Source organism: Sorex fumeus, unplaced genomic scaffold (genome assembly GCF_029834395.1).
Source record: "Sorex fumeus unplaced genomic scaffold, SorFum_2.1 ptg000010l, whole genome shotgun sequence".
NCBI classification, from domain to species: domain Eukaryota; kingdom Metazoa; phylum Chordata; class Mammalia; order Eulipotyphla; family Soricidae; genus Sorex; species Sorex fumeus.
This window is the reverse complement of record NW_026606067.1, coordinates 4560581-4578563: the sequence shown is the minus strand read 5'-3', so window position 1 is coordinate 4578563 and position 17983 is coordinate 4560581. Positions and strand designations below refer to the sequence as shown.

The window sequence follows — 17983 nt, the reverse complement described above, 5'->3', positions numbered from 1 at the left end:
TATTACTCATGAGTCTTGCTAAGGTTTTTGTCTATATGGTTTTCCTTTTTCTTTTTTTGCTTTTTGGGTCACAACCAGCGATGCTCCTGGCTCTGCACTTGAGAATTACTCCCCTGGTGGTGCTTGGGGGACCATATGGGATGCTGGGAATTGAACCAGGGTCGGCCGCGTGCAAGGCAAACAGCCTAACCACTATGATATTGCTCCAGCCCCTATGGTTTATTCTTACAAAAAACAAAATAAGGATCAAAGTTTGCTTACTCTTTGTATTTTTCATTGTACCTATATAATTTCTTTGAGCATTAACTCTGATAAGTAATTATTGATCTCTTATCAATAACTCTTAGTTGATTCTTGGTAATGACCAAATAGATTGAACTTTATTGTCATGTCATTGACACTCCACTTAAGAAGGCAAACTTTAATCCAATAATCATCTAACATTAAATTTGGAAACTGTAGCCATTTATACAGCAGTCGTTTAAAGAGAAGTAAGATTAGTATGTTACATATTCCTTCTATTTCCATGCCCTTGTGATTGTTGTTTAGAGATAGGATTCTTTTCAAGTTTTATGATTACATATTTTTAATCTAGTTTATTTATTATGAAAAAAATTTCAAAAGGTAAGCCTTACCCTTGTGTTTTATTTCAGATGACAAACTTGCAAATATCTCTGTGAACTACACATATGTTGATGGAAGTAAACCTTTTACTGCCAGACTACAAGTTAATGAAAACCTGACTTGTGACGGTACACCCTGTGAAAATTACACAATCCAAAATCTCATAGAATGCCAAAGATACAATATTACTATAACTAATGGGACATGTAATTATACCTTTCAATTATATGTACCACCAGGTAAATGTTCATTGATTTATTTATACAAAATGGGAGATTTCATATGCAGTGTTACTGGATTTGTCTAGTTAGTGAACAGGATTGAAGGAAGAGGTGAGCAAGACAGAACAAGGTGCTCTTTTTGCTCTTCTAACTATGGGGAATTATCTACTCATAAAAGCCTTCTATCCCATTTCCTTTCTTTTCATATCTTTGCCTGAGTAGTTCATGCAAATTCAAGTTATGCCACTCAATGATTTTTTTCCACAAGCTTTCTTTTTCGCTTCTCTGTGAAATTTATGTCCATAAGTAGATGTAGAAAGTATTGAGAAGAAATAGTAAAGAACTTGATGCCTGCGGAAAGAACAAAAATGCTTTCACCCCAAATAGGAAATCTATGATGCTGAAAGTTTAATGGGACCATCTTAGCTTCTGCAGAGAGAAGGCAGAAAGGAAGGCAGGAAGCAGGAAGGCAGGAAGGGAGGGAGGGAGGGAGGGAGGGAGGGAGGAAGAGGGGCAGGAAGGAAGAGAGGGAAACAGGAAGGAAGGGAGGCAGGAAGGAAGGAAGAAAGGAAGGAAGGATAGAAAAAAATAATAGCTTCTAAACAGTTTAGAAGACTTTGTTTTAGAGAGGTAAATTCAGGGCTCGTGAGTCTCTTGCATTATTGAATAAGTTCAAGATCATTGATTGATTTAGAAACATTTAAACAGATTAAAGTCTAGTGGTATTTTAAATGTCATTTGACATTCATTTTCTATAAATTTACTGATATAAGTTGCGAAGTAAAAAGAAAAATTGCAGTAAAAAAGCAGAATAATGAAAAACAGTATCAAGGGGCTGGCACGATAGTACAGCGGGTGGGTAGGGTGTTTGCCTTGCAGGCGGCCGGCCTAAATTCAATCCCTTGCATCCCATATGGTCCCCCAAGCACCGTCAGAAGTAATTCCTGAGTGCAGTGCCAGGAATAACCCCTGAATATCGCTGGGTGTAACCCAAAAATAAAAAATATAATATAAGGGACTCCCTTAATTATTATGTTGCAATAGTTTAATCATTAAATTAATAATTATTTAATTAAAAGAAATAAATTAAAATTAAAGATGTAAATAGGAAATCAAAATAGAGTGTTTTTAAATGTAAAATTGCAAACATTATAATATTTACCTAGGTGTTTTCTTGAGTCTCAATTTTTAATTTTGTAGAGTTTTCTTTCATAAATAATTTATTATACAGGGTTTCATTTTTAAAGGAAAATAAATTCTATGCTACTAAAATTTGTGATGTTAAAAAAAATCTAGAAACACAAGTACCTAAATTATTAGACCTTTTTTTTTTCAGAAGTAATCTACATGTTGCCTAACTCTATGGACTTTTAGTGTGAACCTAATGCAGTATAAACAAAAATTGACTTATAATTCACAAATGAAATTTAGGCAATCTTATAATACAAAGGTACTTCAATAAACTTATTTTAAAAGATACTTGTAATGACTATAGCAGTATATAGGATGAATTATGAAATGTTAATATCGATTTCTTTATTTTCTTGGCAGCTCCTAAAAAATTTTATTTGACTGACTGTACAAAGGATGAAAAAGCAAATAGTTCTATTTGTTTAAATATAAAGAGTGATAATTTTACTTGCAATAAAACGGAATTCTCATACATATTTCAATGTGGTAAGATTATAGCATTATCAGAGAACTTTTGTTTTAATGAATCATTCTAGATTTTACTAGTTATTCTTTCATTTCTTATCTTTCCCCTTTTTTTCTTTTTTCTTCTCTCTTTTCTTGCTGCTCCCTTTACACTCTATGGTATTTAGTCAAGTCATTTTTATAAACCATTAAAATGTGTAACACGGATGATTAATTCCTCTAATATATTTTAAAATAGTGAAAGTCAGTTTACCTACAAGAATTTTCTTGGCAACCATTACATGCACAGCATTGTTAAAGATTATGAGAGAAGTCTTTTATGAAAAGCATGATATACATACTAAAAATTAAAGGAAAAACAAGTGTAAAATGACACGATTCCAGTTTATTTAGTCAGTCTTCTGTCAATAAAATTCATAAATGGGGTTGAAAAGATAGTACAGGCGTTACAATGCTTGCCTTGCTTGTGGCCAACCCCAAATAAGTCCCTATATGACATAGCCCCTGAATTGAACCCCAATAACACAGCTGAGAATAGTCGCCAAGCACCACTGGGGAGTATTCATCAACCCCAAATAAAATTTATAAATAACTTAAAATAACATATACTTTAAAAAGTGGAAAAATACTTTTTTTTTGAGGGGTCAACTCAGCAGTGCTTAAAGCTTATTATTGTGCCTAGGGATCACTCTTGAGAGTGCTTGGTGAACCATATGGGGTGCTGGTGTTTGAATTCAGGTCAGCCAGCTGCATGCAAGGTAAACGCCTTACCTGCTCTACACTGTCCAGAAATAGAATTTTAAGTATTCTTAAGATTGTGAATTTGGGTTCATGATGTGTGTGTGGCAGGGGGAGATGGAGGTGGGTGGTAATAACCAGTATAGTGATTCATTGGGTTTTAAAAATCTTTAAAATTTTTTTTTAAATCACTGAAATGGTATTTCCCTTTCTGACATTATGTCATTCCTTAGACCATATTTGGCAAGTCATGTAGACTTACAGACACAAATGAGCATGCATACACATGCAAACAAGATGGAGTGTGACCCAATCACATGTTATGTAATCATTATATTATGTAGTAAATGCTTGACTGTGATATGAGCAGTAAGCAGAGATATGACAGACACGTGTTCATAACAAAATAATCATGTAGCAATATCCATATTAAACAGAGGTGAACTCATGTGCAATCTTAATTTCTAAACTTAGCAAAATAAATAATATGGCTCATACAACTGAATTTGAGACCATCTAAAATTCAGATAGGACTGTAGCACTGTGGCACTGTGCTCCAATTGTTCATCGATTTGCTTGAGCAGTAGCATCTCCATTGTGAGTTTTATTGTTACTGTGCTTGGCATATCGAATACGTCACTGGTAGCTTGCCAGGCTTTGCCATGTGGACGAGATACTTTTGGTAGCTTGCCAGTCTCTCCGAGAGGGACGGAGAAATCAAACCCGGGTCGCCAGGATCGACAGCGTCAGCCACGTGCAAGGCAAATGCCCTACCCACTGTGCTATCACCCCAGCCCAAAATTCATATATATATATATATATGTATATATATACTTCCTCTGAAATTTAGTGTTGCAAAAGAACTCATTATTATAAATAGTTTTATGATCTTGAATTTTTTATGATTTTATAAGATCCTCACTCCAATACATATTAAGTGATTAAGGATATGAAATAAAAAGAAATTTAAATGTGACATTGTATTAACATATTAATATGCAATACTCATTTTCTTTAGGTAATATGAAAGAAAATCCTACAAAGAACAGCACTAAAGAATTCAATGCTGTTCCAGACAAAAATTATATTTGTCATGCAGATATACTCTATAAAGAACAAAAGTTTGCCCATAAACAGATAAACGTTAAAACAGATGTTGGAGGTGAGTATACTTCTTACTATTATGTGTAAAATTTCTATTCTCTTTTGCACTCTTACGATTCTTCCAAAATTGTAGAAGTAAATGCTAGAGGTTTGGAGTAAAGATTTTAGAAAATGGATTTTCACTGTAGAGTTTCAAAATAAATGCCAGAAGATCAAACCTCTAATCATTTTCCTTTTCTGCAAATACTGAACTCTTCTAAGGTCTTGGAGGAAGTTTCAGTGTTCCCTCGCTTCCTACTTCCTTTCGCCTTTCTCCCCACACGAATTCCCTTCTTCCTGTGCCTGCTCCTTTATCTCTCCCCTTAAATCCTATTTCTATAGAAAAAAAGGGGAACATTCACTAATAAAATATAGTGAAAACAACTATTCTTCCAGCCTAAGTACAATTCTTAATCCACTGAAAGTTATTGCTGCCCAGCTAAAAAAAAAAAAAACAATCATAATAACATAACCGGAATCACACTGTTCCATACAGTTGCTTTCTGTAAGTTTTAAACAAGAAATTATAAATACTTTAAGTTTAGTCTCTTCAATATTACTTCGATATTCAGGATTTAATCAGATTCATAGATATATTTCTTGAAATTTTAGGATACACTTGTTAATTTCTATAAAGAAGCTGCTAAAATTCTGATTAAGTTCTAAAATTCTGATGTTTTTGGTTGATTCTAAGGGTCAGCTTGGGGAATATGTCAGTGCTAATCCTCCAGTCCATAAATTTATGGTGTTTTTTTCATTAATTTTGGTCATTATTTTATTTATACAATATTCAAATATTATTTTATTTGAAGATATTTTGTAATTTTCAGTGCACAAGTCTTGCACTTCATAAGCTAAACTTATTCCTATGTTTAACTTTATTTCTACATGTAATGGCATTTTATTAATTTTAACTTCAGATAATTTATTACTATTGCATAGTCATACAATCAATTTTCTTAGGTTGATCTTATAATGCTGTGCTGTTTACTAATTATATTTTTCAAGTATATGTACTCTCAAATGTAAATGAGTATATATATTTCATGTACATATAGAAGTAAAGCTTAAATCCCTGAAATTCATAATATTTTAAATCTGCATGTTGATAAAAATGTCTGCTTTAGACTTAAAATTTTAATTTATGGAAATAAATTAAGTACTAAAATTATTGTATTCTTTAAAAATTAGTGTTAAAATGATTTCCAGAAATATTATTTTTTCATAAAATATCAAAAGAAGTTCTCTGTCAGAAAAGAGAAGTTTTGCAACACATAATCCAGCTATGCCTATATAAATAACGGAGGGCATTACTCTCTACTTCTTCACAGCCTCAAAATGTATTGAAGACCTAAATTCTAGAACTAAGCTTATAGAATGCCTCGATGAATATATTATAGGAGACAATGATGACTTGAGCACTCATTGAGATAACAAAATTTAAAAGACTGACAAAATTATCCCAAAACTGTAACAAAATACCTTAGAAATTTAATTTCACTCAGTGTATTTTTCAAAAAGACTAACTAAAAGATGAATTAATCTTCTCCAAAGGCCTTGAAAAAACAAGTTTTGTCAACAGTCAAATAAATAGAAGATATTCGAGGCCAGAGAGACAGCAGAGTGGGTAGAGCCTTGTACATGGCCAAGCCACATTCGATTCCCCAGCATCCCATCTTGTCCTTCAAGCTCACCAAGAGTGATATCTGAGTGCAGAAACAGGAATAAGCCCTGAGAACTGCAGGTTATAGCTCCCTACCCCCTAAAACAACAACAACAACAACAAAGATATACACAGTATTATCTTGCAATCAAAAATTGCTCACAAAAACTATATGGAACACTATGAGTGAATCTATAGGGTATTATAGAGTAAAGTATTTTTGACATTACTTATTTCTCAGTTTCATCTATATGAAATACATGAAAAGACAATATTAAATCAATAGTAACCAAAAGAAGGTGTTGGGGTTGGGACAAGTTAACTGGGAAATAGCATAGAACTTTGGGAGAGGATAGAAATGTTCTGTATCTTGCTTGCTGTTGTAGCTGTGTACAACCATGTGTTCATTAACCTCATAAATTACACCTCAAATAAATGTGCTTTCATGTAAATTATATTTATAAATTTTATTCTGATGGCTAGTTTCTCAAAGCAATGAAAAGTGTCCTTCCAAATAATGATTATGAGTTTGATCGGTCTTACCAAGGCAGATTTTCAGCATGGTAAAATCTAGAAAGCCCCAAATCAATGGACAATAACACATTTGAGAAAAAGAGGAGACTGTCAGGTACTTCAAGTCAGGTGAACTTTCAAGTCCCTTAATATCACTCAAGTGCGTTTAATGACTATTTAGCAAGAAGTCATCTTCCTTTGAATTTTCTAATTAATAACCAATCAAAATGTGGCCACTAGGAATGTAAGCTTAGAATGTGAAGAAAAAAATTTTCATGCCTTCTTATTTATATTTTGTATTTTTACTCTTTTTAACAGTTCCCAAAAAGCCTTGGAATCTTTCTTGTAATGATACAACTAAAGAAAGCAGTGAGATTAAGTGGCAGTTCGAGAACAGCTCTTCTTATTATTTTGAACTTTTCATCAATAATTCAGGTAACTTACATCAAATATAATCCTATATTCAGAAAAGTAAATCATGAATTGGAAATTATGAGTAATGTGGATTTGAGTTAGTGCCACACACAGTTCTTTACACAGAGAGTGTGAGACATCCTTCTGCTTTGATTTTCAATTACTTGTACTCATGTCACATTTTTTAGCGCATTGCAATGACTAATGCCCAGAATATCTATCCCAATATTTGCTCATTTTTCATTCTCTATCTGATTTTATTTCTTGTACCCCAAAATCTTGTACAAGAAAATGTCTAGAAAATTATAGTTTCTACTGTCTTCCAAATATTATGTGAGTTGCAATAGTGTGAATTCCCCTAAGTTTGCATTAATTGATGAACACAAAATATTGGGTGAATAAAATGAACATGTATTCATTTAACCTTGGAGGCCTTTTAAATGGCAGGTGAAAAACAATAGAACAGTTCTAGGATCCAGAGATAATATAGTTGGCAGGGCACTTGCCTAGTACATGGCCAAGCTAGGCTTAATTTCCGGCACCCTATATGGTCCTTCTGAGTCCCAGTGCAGATCCAGGAGTAAGCTCTGAGCACTGTGAGGTGGGTCACCATCCCCCATAAAAAGAACAACAGTTGTACTTCGAATTTGGCCAGAAAGATAGAAAAGAGGTTCAGGCAGTTACCATATAGGCCACTAAGCGCTAGTCCAGTCTCTGATACTGCATATGTTTCGCCAGCTCTGCATAAGAGGCCAGCATAAGTCCTGAGTATGGCTGGGTTGTGGCCCAGCATCTCACACTTTCCCCTTCTCCCCACACCCCCCACCTGCCTCCCAAAAAAGAATTTGACTGCTATGAAAGCAAATAAAGATCAAAATCTGTGCTATGACATGCTTTAAACATGTGCCCTTCAAATAAGAGGTCATTTAAGAGATCAAGTTCTTCTGGAGAATTTAACATATACTAAATGCTCTGGGATAATTTAAGTCAATGAACTGTTCCAGCACAGCTTCAGACCCTGAGAGAGTCCACAGTCCAGTGTTTTGATACCTATTTGTTGGGAATACAAGTCTGTGGGGAGAATGGGCAGGAGAGAAGGCAAAGGGCTTTTCCCGGGTTTATTCTTGGCACCATGAAGTTGCTTAAGCTACCAGAAGAGACCCCTGCCAGGTATGCCCCCAACCCAACATTTTCTCCTCAATAAAAAAAAAGCAGAAGTGGCATCACTGTGTATGCAGAGAATCAGATACAAACTCCCAGTCTACAAAGTGAAAATAGGTCTTTAGTAAATTTTGATAGCATTCTTTTGGCTTATCCTTTTTGAATTGTAATCAAATCACTTAAAACAAAGTTAGATGTACATGCCATTTTTGAGCTACCATAAAATAAATCAAATAAAATGAAAAAAAATAAATGTCAGATATTCAAGGTTCCATATACAAACATACTCTGTGAATGGAAGCCAGCTTAAGTTTGAAAATGGAACTTTGACACTTGAATTGCAGTTGAGTATGATGTCGGACACTTTAGCAGATGTGAATAAGCAGGGGGAGAGAAGCTGTCCCATGGGTGCTCTTTGGCATACACCTTTTTTTGGCTCTTAGAATTTGCACTAGAAAAGGAAATAAGTGAGCTGGCAGATTTATCTTACTTAACACCAGTGCTTTCTGAGAAATAGTATCCTAACCAAGGTAGGACAGAAACTGCATGCCACTTACTATATTTAGCATCCCATGGTGAGGTACTGATACTGCTATAATTTCTATCTGAACAAAAGTTAACTGAGACAAGCATATTGCAGGTGTCTGATACTCATGTCCACTACAGCCATCCAGAAGTGTATTGAGCAAGACCAGAGATGTAAAGCTATCTCAGTGCAGCTGAAAATGATCCTTCATTTATATGTTGGCTTTTCTTTGAGCATATCATTCATTTCTCTCCCTATTAACCAGCAGTTCAGATGCCACCACCAACTTATTTTCCCTATTCTTGCTACTATGAGTTATTAGAGATTAAATAATAATTGGATAATAAATAAGATTTTCTAGTAAAATGAGTCAGTGGGATCAAATGCTTTCTGCATCTGAAGTTTGTAACAGTCAATATCAATGTTCAACATATAAGATTAATTATCAGATAAAGTCTGGAAAAATCAACGTTTCGTAGCAATAAGAATCAAGATTTTCAAATATCCACCATGGACTATGTTTTTTAAAAAAGCAGATTCCATCTTCCCAGCTATGCCTAAACTTACTAAATATTTTATGTACAAAGTTAATTTGCAAATAAAATGCAAGTATCTTTTAATTTTGGGTTCTTAAAATAATGTTAGAATTTGTTCAATATATTAACTAGTGTATATGTGCACTTCTCAGCTCTAGCACTGTAGTACTGTTCTCCCATTGTTCATTGATTTGCTCAAGAGGGCACCAGTAACGTCTCCATTATGAGTCTTGTTGTTACTGTTTTTGACATATTGAATAGGCCACAGGGAACTTGTCAGGCTCTGCCGTGCGGGTGGGATACTCTCAGTAGCTTGCCAGGCTCTCCGAGAGGGATGGAGGAATCGAACCTGGGTCGGCAGCATGCAAAGCAAACACCATTCTTTATTTTTTGACCATTCCAATCATAGTTTACGTGAAATGATTTCATATACAGAACTAATTAAATATGTGCTAGTCCTGGCTTTCAATGTCTGGATAAATGTTACTTTTTTTTTCTGGTAAGATAAATACTACAACGTGAGTCAGAGGAGTTACAAAGTGGAGAATCTGAGTCCTTACACACAGTATTCTGTCTCATTAATTGCCTCCATCTGGGGAAGAGTGCAACGCCGTGGACCTGCTGAAACATGTAGTTTTCGAACAAATGCCTCACGTAAGTGCTATTCCCTGATGCCCCAGGGATACCTAAGGTTGAACATTTCATAATGCAGAATATTTACCACTAGTCTTCATTTTGGGAATACATTGACCTGGCAAATCACATTGGCATGACATCTTTATGGACATTGAATTTATAATGATCTTAAATACTGCAATTTAGAAACTGTATTTTTGATTTTCTTCATTCAGATATCATCACCTTATTTTATGAATAAAGAACACAGGCAAATTTTTTCTTATTTCAGGCAATGTGCACTCAAAAAAGAATATGTACTCTATTGTTTTCTATTATCTGGGGGTTTGTTTTGTTTTGTTTTAGGACCACACTTGGTGATACTTAGAGCTACTTCCTGGATCTGTGCTCAGAGATCACTCATGCCAGGTTTTGGGTGACCATATGTGGTGCAGAGATTGATCCTGGGTCAGCAAAGTGCAAGGCAAATGTCTTTACCCTTGTACTATCTCTCTGGTCTGAAAAATCATGATTGCAGTAAGACAGCTGAGAATTTCTTCTTCCCCAAATACCTTCTTGTTCACACAACAGAATGCCTCATGCAACCTAATTTTTGGTTGGCATTTTTTATGCATTGTTATACTCAAATATCTGCTATTTTATGACACACTTCCCACCTGATGTGCACTTTCAATGGCATCTGTCTCTTGCCATCTGATTGAAGTCTTCGTGGTTTCCCCCAAAGTCCAAAGCTACATCTACCTCTCAACTGAATGCCCACACCAGTAAGGTCAGAGCAGGAGAAATACCTCTGTGTAAAGGAGCAACTACAGCTGGAGCCCTGACTACCAGAGGGTCATGAAGAAAAAAACGGTCCTATTCAGTATTGGACATAAAATGTTCTTTATGCCATTTAAGTCCTGTCCATAAAGTCCAGATCCTTGAATTTTGTGCTTTTGTTCCTTTCCTGAATTTGCTGATAGCATAGAGGACAAAGACAATGTATCGCTGGTCTTAAGAATACAGCCAGATAGGTACTTAGCAGGATAATATGAACTCCTCAGACATGATGACCTGGATTGTATGTAAGTCTTTAGAGTTTTCCAGTCATCCCAATCAATCCCTTCCTTCTGCCCTCCCTGCAACCCTTTCTTTTTTTCTCGGTTCCTTAGTTCTATATACTCTCCTTGGGGAATTGCACAAACACTCATGATTTCAAGTACTGAGACCAGGCCGATATTGATTGAAGAGGTGATTTATTTTTAGATGTTATTCTACAAGTTTTTCACATGTGGATTTTTGTAATGTTCTCATCTGAATTAAGTAATTCAATAAGCCCCCTAATTAGCATTTACAGCTTATATTCACTGTATCACTGTATCACTGTAGTCCTGCTGTTCATCGATTTACTCGAGTGGTCATCAGTAACATCTCCATTCTTTCCAGCCCTGAGAATTTAGCAGCCTCTCCTTATTCATTTTTCCAATGCTGCCATTTTGAGGCTCTTTCAGGGTCAGGGGAATGAGACCCATTATTAGTACTGTTTTTGGCATATTGAATATGCCACGGGTAGCTTGCCAGGCTCTGCCATGCAGGACAGCTTATATTATATATGTTTATTCTAAGCTACCGAAAGTATCTCACCCTCACGGCAAAGTCTGGTAAGCTACCGTGATGTATTCGAAATGCCAAACACAGTAACAAGTGTCACAATGAAGACATTACTGGGCCCGCTTGAGCAAATCAATGAACAACGGGAGGACAGTGACAGTGACAGTTTATTCTAAACTAATTCAAATATGTATTTTATAAATTATTAAAGAAATACATCTTAGTTTTTAAATATAGTGTTTTAAATTTCATATTAGTCACAGTGTTTTACAATTTTACAATACTGTCAGTGATACAGTTTCATGTTGACATGCAGATATACCAACAACTACCCCCTCCACCATTGTGTTTTCCTCCCATCTGCCCCCTCTGCCCACGTCTTGCTGCCATGATAAGCTCCATTCCATAGGTCAGATATTAGCTTCTAATAATTCTGGCACTTCATTATTACCTTATTATGTTTCTTCATATGCCACTTACAGGAGAAGCTATTTTGTGTCTGTCTTTCGCCTCTCTGACTTCACTTAGTATAATGTCCTCCAGTTCTAATCACATAGTCACAAATTGCATGGTTTTGTCTTTTCTTTTCTTTTCTTTTCTTATACCACATGATATTCCATTGTGTATTCCATGTATCTTTGCCCAGTCATCTGTTCTTAGACACTTAGGTTGTTTTCAGATTTTGGCTGTTTGTAACAGCGCTGCCATAAATATAGCACTGTAGCACTGTAGCATGGTCCTCTCGTTTTTCATCGATTTGCTTGAGCGGGCACCAGTAACATCTCCATTGTGTGACTTGTGCTGGGGCCATAGAAGCACAAAAATTTTTGTTTGTTTGTTTTAGTCACAGTGGTTTATAAAACTGTTATGGCATTCCAGCACCACACTATCGTCCTAGTGTCCATCCATCTCCCCCTCCCACCATGATCAAATTCCTACTGAAGATCAATCCTCAGCTTCCTTGCTATTGTGAATTTGTTATTCCCCTACTCTACTTCTTTATATTCTGAGTATGAGAGAGATCACTCTGTGTCCGTCCCTCTCCTTCTGACAATTTTCACTCAGCAGGATATTCTCCAGATATCTGAGTATTGTTTCTGGGGTAGATACCCAGAATTGGAGTTTCTGAGTAACACGGGAGCTTCCTTATGAAGTTTCAGATGGGTATCATTGAAAATCAACATGTCTATTCAATAAATTAAGTTCACTACTGAAAGTTCAATCTTCCTTGATTTTTATAGGTCCAGAAAAGGTCAGAAATTTGAAAGTTGCTTTTGTCGCAGACAATTCTGTGGATGTGACTTGTGTTCGTCCCATAAATCTTAATGGTCCTGAAGGAGAATATGTTTTAACTGTCGAGAAAAATAATGAACAGGTTAGAAAAGATAAGAAGAAGGACTGTAAGTTCTCAGTAAAAGATCTTCAGTATTCAACAAAATATATTTTTAAGGTAAGATAATAATTTCTATAACAAATATTATGATTATAAGTATTTGATACTTCAATAATTTCAGTGTGCACATGAACTCAAGTTATAAAGTTTAGTGGAATCACATTTTAAAGTCTGGTTTAACTCTAATCATTCTTACTAGAAACTGGCTTCTAGCAAATATTTTGTTAGAATGTTTTTGATTTTCAATATGATTTTCTTAGAAGTTGTTTGTTGCTTCTGTATCCATGCAACATTTATCAGTTACAGAATCTGGCTCTTTTTTTGAGGGTTAGGGGTTCCCAAGTGATGTTCAGGAAGTCTGGGGGCTCGCACAAGTGGTTCTGGATATGAGAGACAAGAGCTCTAACCACTGTACTATATTCTAGGTATCTCAACTTGACTTTTTATCTTTGACAATCTGATCTTTAAATTACATTTTTTAACAAGTCCATTGAGGTTATCAATAATAAATATTTGGAAACAGGAGTGAACATAGAAAATTTTTTCAAAACTTACTCTTAAGATAACTGTCACTTGATCATCGATGTTGTACATTGAAAGTGGAAGAAGTAATTTGAAGGTGGGGAAAGCCTTCATCATTCCTTTGGTTCTAGGGGAATCCCTGAGCTCAGTTCATCTTCTGTGTGTTTATTTCCTTTATGCCTCATTTATTTTATCTGTTCAGTTTTGCTTCTTCATGCTGCTGGTCATTATTTACTGCTACTGCTATATGAATTAAGATTTCTTTTTTGTAAATAGGGGCACACTTGTAGTAATCAGAGTTTACTCCTGGCTCTGTGCTCAGGGATCATGCATGGAAGAGCTTGGGAGTACATATGGTTATAGGGATCAAATTTGAATTGTCTCTGGCTGCATGCAAGGCAAAGACCTTATCCAATGTACTACCTCTTTGTCCACTAAGATTTCTTCATATCTTTTATTACTGTTACATATTTCCTTTAATAATGATAAAATAGGCAGTGTGAGGGTGGGAAATGTGGGGGTATACTGGGGATATTGGTGATAGGGATTATGCACTGGTGGAGGGATGGGTGTTTGATCATTGTGTGTTTGTAACTCAAACATGAAATCTTGTAACCATCTCATGGTGAATCAATAAAATTTTTAAAAAATCACAAAAAATGATAAAATATTCACTTAAGCGTAAACTCTCAACTTTAAGTTATAGTTCTCCAGTATGTTTTTAATGAAAATAGTTTATGAGTAATAACTTGTGTCACATTTTGATATATAAATGCACATTTGGAAACCATTTCTCTTTTATTATTGAAATTCAGGTCTTGTATAACAATAAACATCATGATGGAGAAACAGAGACTAAAACTGAAACAACATATTGTAAGTCTGGGATAGTTATTGTCTTAGATTAAGGTGTGCATTAACATTTTAAGTTTTTTGCTCTGTGGATAAAATGAGATATTTGGAAGTTTTTTGTGCTGCATTAGTAACAGAAAGTTTCTGATGCTATCATTGCTTTTCATTCTTTCTGTCTTACATCTGCTTGATCACTAAAGCTTTCTTCCCCAAAATGATTCCTGATAGGAAAGATATAAAAACAATTTATTCCCCCAAATGCTCGATTAACTCTCAAGTGCAATATTCTGAACAAACTCAGCCAAATATCTCTGATTTTATTTCAAAATCAATCCTTTTTTTCTAAAAAAAAACAAAACAAAACAAAACAAAAAAACAATACCTTATAATAATGACAGTTTCATGGAATCTTTTTCCTGGTTGCATAAAAAAATTTAGAATAGAGAGTCTACTCTTCAGGGTCAAAGACTCGGTTACATATCTGACTCTCACATTTTAATGGGCCAGACTTGGCACCCATCACAGAGATGCCCCCTGAACAGTATCCACAACACTGCAAGCGAGTAAATCCACTAAGTAAATCTTAGTAGAGTTGCATACAGGAACTGCAACCGCAACTGGAGATAAAGATAAAGAGACGACATATGTGTGTGTGTGAGTCGTCTGGCTTATAATGACAGAAAGGACTCGGGATATCCTACAATAGTTTCAGAGGCATAGATTCAACATGGTTGTCAACAAGGTTGTGCCCTAAATTCTTTTCTGCTCTCAGGAAGATCAAAGCTATGCAACTATGCCACAGGGAATGTATGATTCAATTATAGCCTTGAGAAAAGGTTAGGGGTCATTTTTACTTAACAGCATTGCCTGACCACTTTTATGTCATTGCCAGTTGACCGAGAGAGAGATATAGAGAGAGAGGTGGGTTGGGAGAGAGAGAGAGGGAAACACAGGGAAAGAGGGGGGGGAGGGAGGGAGGGAAGGGAAAACATATTATAAGAGCCAAGATACTAGATTCATCTCCATATTTGGTTGTTTTATTAGGGATAAGTGATTCAAATCAAATTTGAAACTGTTTACTGTTGCCATAGAACTAAACCTGTTGAGCTGCTCTGGATTATACAGTTTATACAACCGTCACTTATTATAGTCTCTTGTCAAGGCTCATCTTGAAAATGGATTTAAATATTTGCTTAGCAAAGGAGGTTGTATCCCAAAATTTTGAATAAATCAATTGATTATTGCATGTGTTACCCATTACTGGTATTGTTTTGGAATTTTAGTGAAAAGACCTTATGATAGAAATAGGACAGAGAATAGTTTGTGTACTTTTTGGAGTGTGTTGAAATAAGAACTTCTCTAAAACATTAAATATAATTCATTCATGCATTTATATTAATATATCTTTTCATTCTTACATATTTGCACATATAGATTGAACAAATAGTGCATATTTCATATGTACTGTTGTTTCTCAAAGCATGATAGATATGGAAAAATATATGGATAATAGGAATATATATTGCATGTTAGCAAGATAGACTTACTCTCTCCATTCATATATGTATGTATATGTGATATACTAGTTAGAATATGGAAAACTCACTTTTGACATGCCTATCTGTGACTTTCTATATTCCTCCTTTCATCTATTTCAATTTCAGCTACTTTGTTATGAGACATTATCTCTAGCATATATTTGTTGCCCTCAGTCAAGGCAGAAGGAATGTTATGTGAAGATTACCACTGATCGTATAGAAAATAGGCTGTTTCTTTATCCTTGTTGCTTATAAATTTATATTGTTTACAATCTAAAGAAACACATGATAATTTTGTTTCCTTATATGCCTAATGTTAATTATATCCAAGAATGAAAATTTTGGGGAACTTAAGCCTTTTTAATGCTCTATTTTTCAGATGTATGCTCAGTCATGATTACAATGTAAGGCTCCTAATACTTATCTAGTAAGTAGGGATTGAAGAAGCAATATCAATTAATTAAGGCAATCAATGACAGATGATAGCACAGATACACACCAGGTTCCATTCTTACAATTCTGTTAATCACATTTTTCTCCAGAAAACCATAAACTATCTTATAGGCATTTTTTTCATCTAAATTAAACTCCAATTTCTCCCTGTATTCATGAACTAGACCAAAGATAACCATAAACACTTATGCATGGCCCTTTATCCCTTTGATGTCCTTCCCTCCATCCATGTGCAGCAAAAGTTCATAATTATTCATTGTGGTCCCTTTTACAAGTGATTTATGAATCCTTTGATCCCAAAAGACCCAATGATACTGACCTAACAGCTTTCCTCTTCACTACATCATTCCCCTCTGCTAAATTGGTCTCATTAGATTTGTTAAAAACAATCATTAAACCACCACCACAATATCACTTTTGGTTTGGGTTCTATCCTCTTCCACTGCACCCTATTTATTTACCTCCCTCACAGTGAAACAGTGAAGCTCCTTGAAACAGGCGTTTTGGTTAACTCTAATGCTTCTCTTTTCTCTTGGGAATCATCACGCCATTAAAACTACTATGGTCAAATTCAACACCCTACCTAGTACCAAAATTAAGAGGCCACTTCTCAGTATCTATCAAATGATTTCAGCAGCATCTGCTTTTGTTGATTATCGCCTCTCTTTGAAATATTTACACTGAATTTAGTTTCTTCCTTTTCATGTGTAAGTAGCCTTTGTTCTTCCAGCCTTCCTTTGAATATGTGGGACTCTTGTGACTTTTGTTCTAGAAATAAAATTAGAAAATTTTAATCTCCTGGTAAATTATTCAGTCTCACAGTCTTATAAACAAACTATAGAGAGCTTTCAAACTGATGTCCATTTCCAAGACCTTTATGGAAATATTTTGTGCTATGAGAGTTTCATATTTGCATGCCCAATTGTCTCCATAACAACTTCACTTGGGCATCGAGTCTTTCAAACTCTCAGGCCCTTGACAATTCTTTCCCATAGCTTACTGCACCCACAGCCATCCTGATTTCCAGTAATTGTAGTGATTCCATCAAACTGTATCTTGTTACTCTTCAGCTACCAAATAAGTCTGAATCACTGTATTATTTTCCCTGGATTATGGCATTACCACAAAACTCATACAAATTTATAGAGTGCACAAGTCAGAGGACATTGCTCCTCCTCATAATCCTATTGACACTATATTTTTAACTGAAAACTCAAAATGGCTTTGGAAAGACTGAAGGCCCTGAAAGTTGCCTCCTCCTCACTCCTCACTCCTCTCAGGGGGGATCTCAGCACTGCTCACCTTCCCCACCCTCCACCCAGCCCAGCAGCCCTAGAACATATTCTGCAATTCCTCTATCTTCATGTTCTGGACAAACTCTGCCTCATCCTTGAATTGCAGCCAGAGCTCACAAATCATTTTCGAACCTACTTTTACCATTGGCTTTTTCATTAGGTCTACTGTCTTTCTTTCCTCCTTAGAAGTTCCATGAGAACAAAGATCTTTGCTTTGTCCTCCAAGACACCTGCATTACCTGCAGCAGTGTTTAACCCTAGTATGACTCCAAAATTTAAAAAAACAATTCTGTTTTTTTTTGGTGAATTATTAATATTTACACTATCCTCCTGTCCCTAGCACGGTGCTAAGTGTTTACTATCATTTCTTTCAAACTTGTTTTAGGAAGTAGAGAATTAAAGTTCTAATCACAAAAATAATTAGGATTCTGGACAAGGATAGCCTGAGTGCCCAGCCTAGAGTGGGGCCCTTAAGGCACATTATTTTGCTACACTTTGGTTGTATAGGA

At 35.3% G+C, this 17983-nt stretch overlaps 1 protein-coding gene across 4 annotated transcripts in view; it reads left to right on the top strand.

The window, feature by feature from the left end:
• Positions 1-17983, top strand: part of PTPRC (protein tyrosine phosphatase receptor type C) — a 129640-nt gene that overhangs the window by 75862 nt on the left and 35795 nt on the right. For all 4 annotated transcript variants that reach the window (XR_008791950.1, XM_056110691.1, XM_056110690.1 and 1 more), the window contains 7 exons: positions 654-863; positions 2397-2522; positions 4258-4401; positions 6877-6993; positions 9700-9849; positions 12663-12871; positions 14152-14212. Coding sequence is in view for 3 of the 4 variants with exons in the window: in XM_056110691.1 (XP_055966666.1) it covers positions 654-863; positions 2397-2522; positions 4258-4401; positions 6877-6993; positions 9700-9849; positions 12663-12871; positions 14152-14212 (1017 nt within the window). In the remaining variant the exon portion in view is untranslated. The remainder of the gene's footprint in view (positions 1-653; positions 864-2396; positions 2523-4257; positions 4402-6876; positions 6994-9699; positions 9850-12662; positions 12872-14151; positions 14213-17983) is intronic.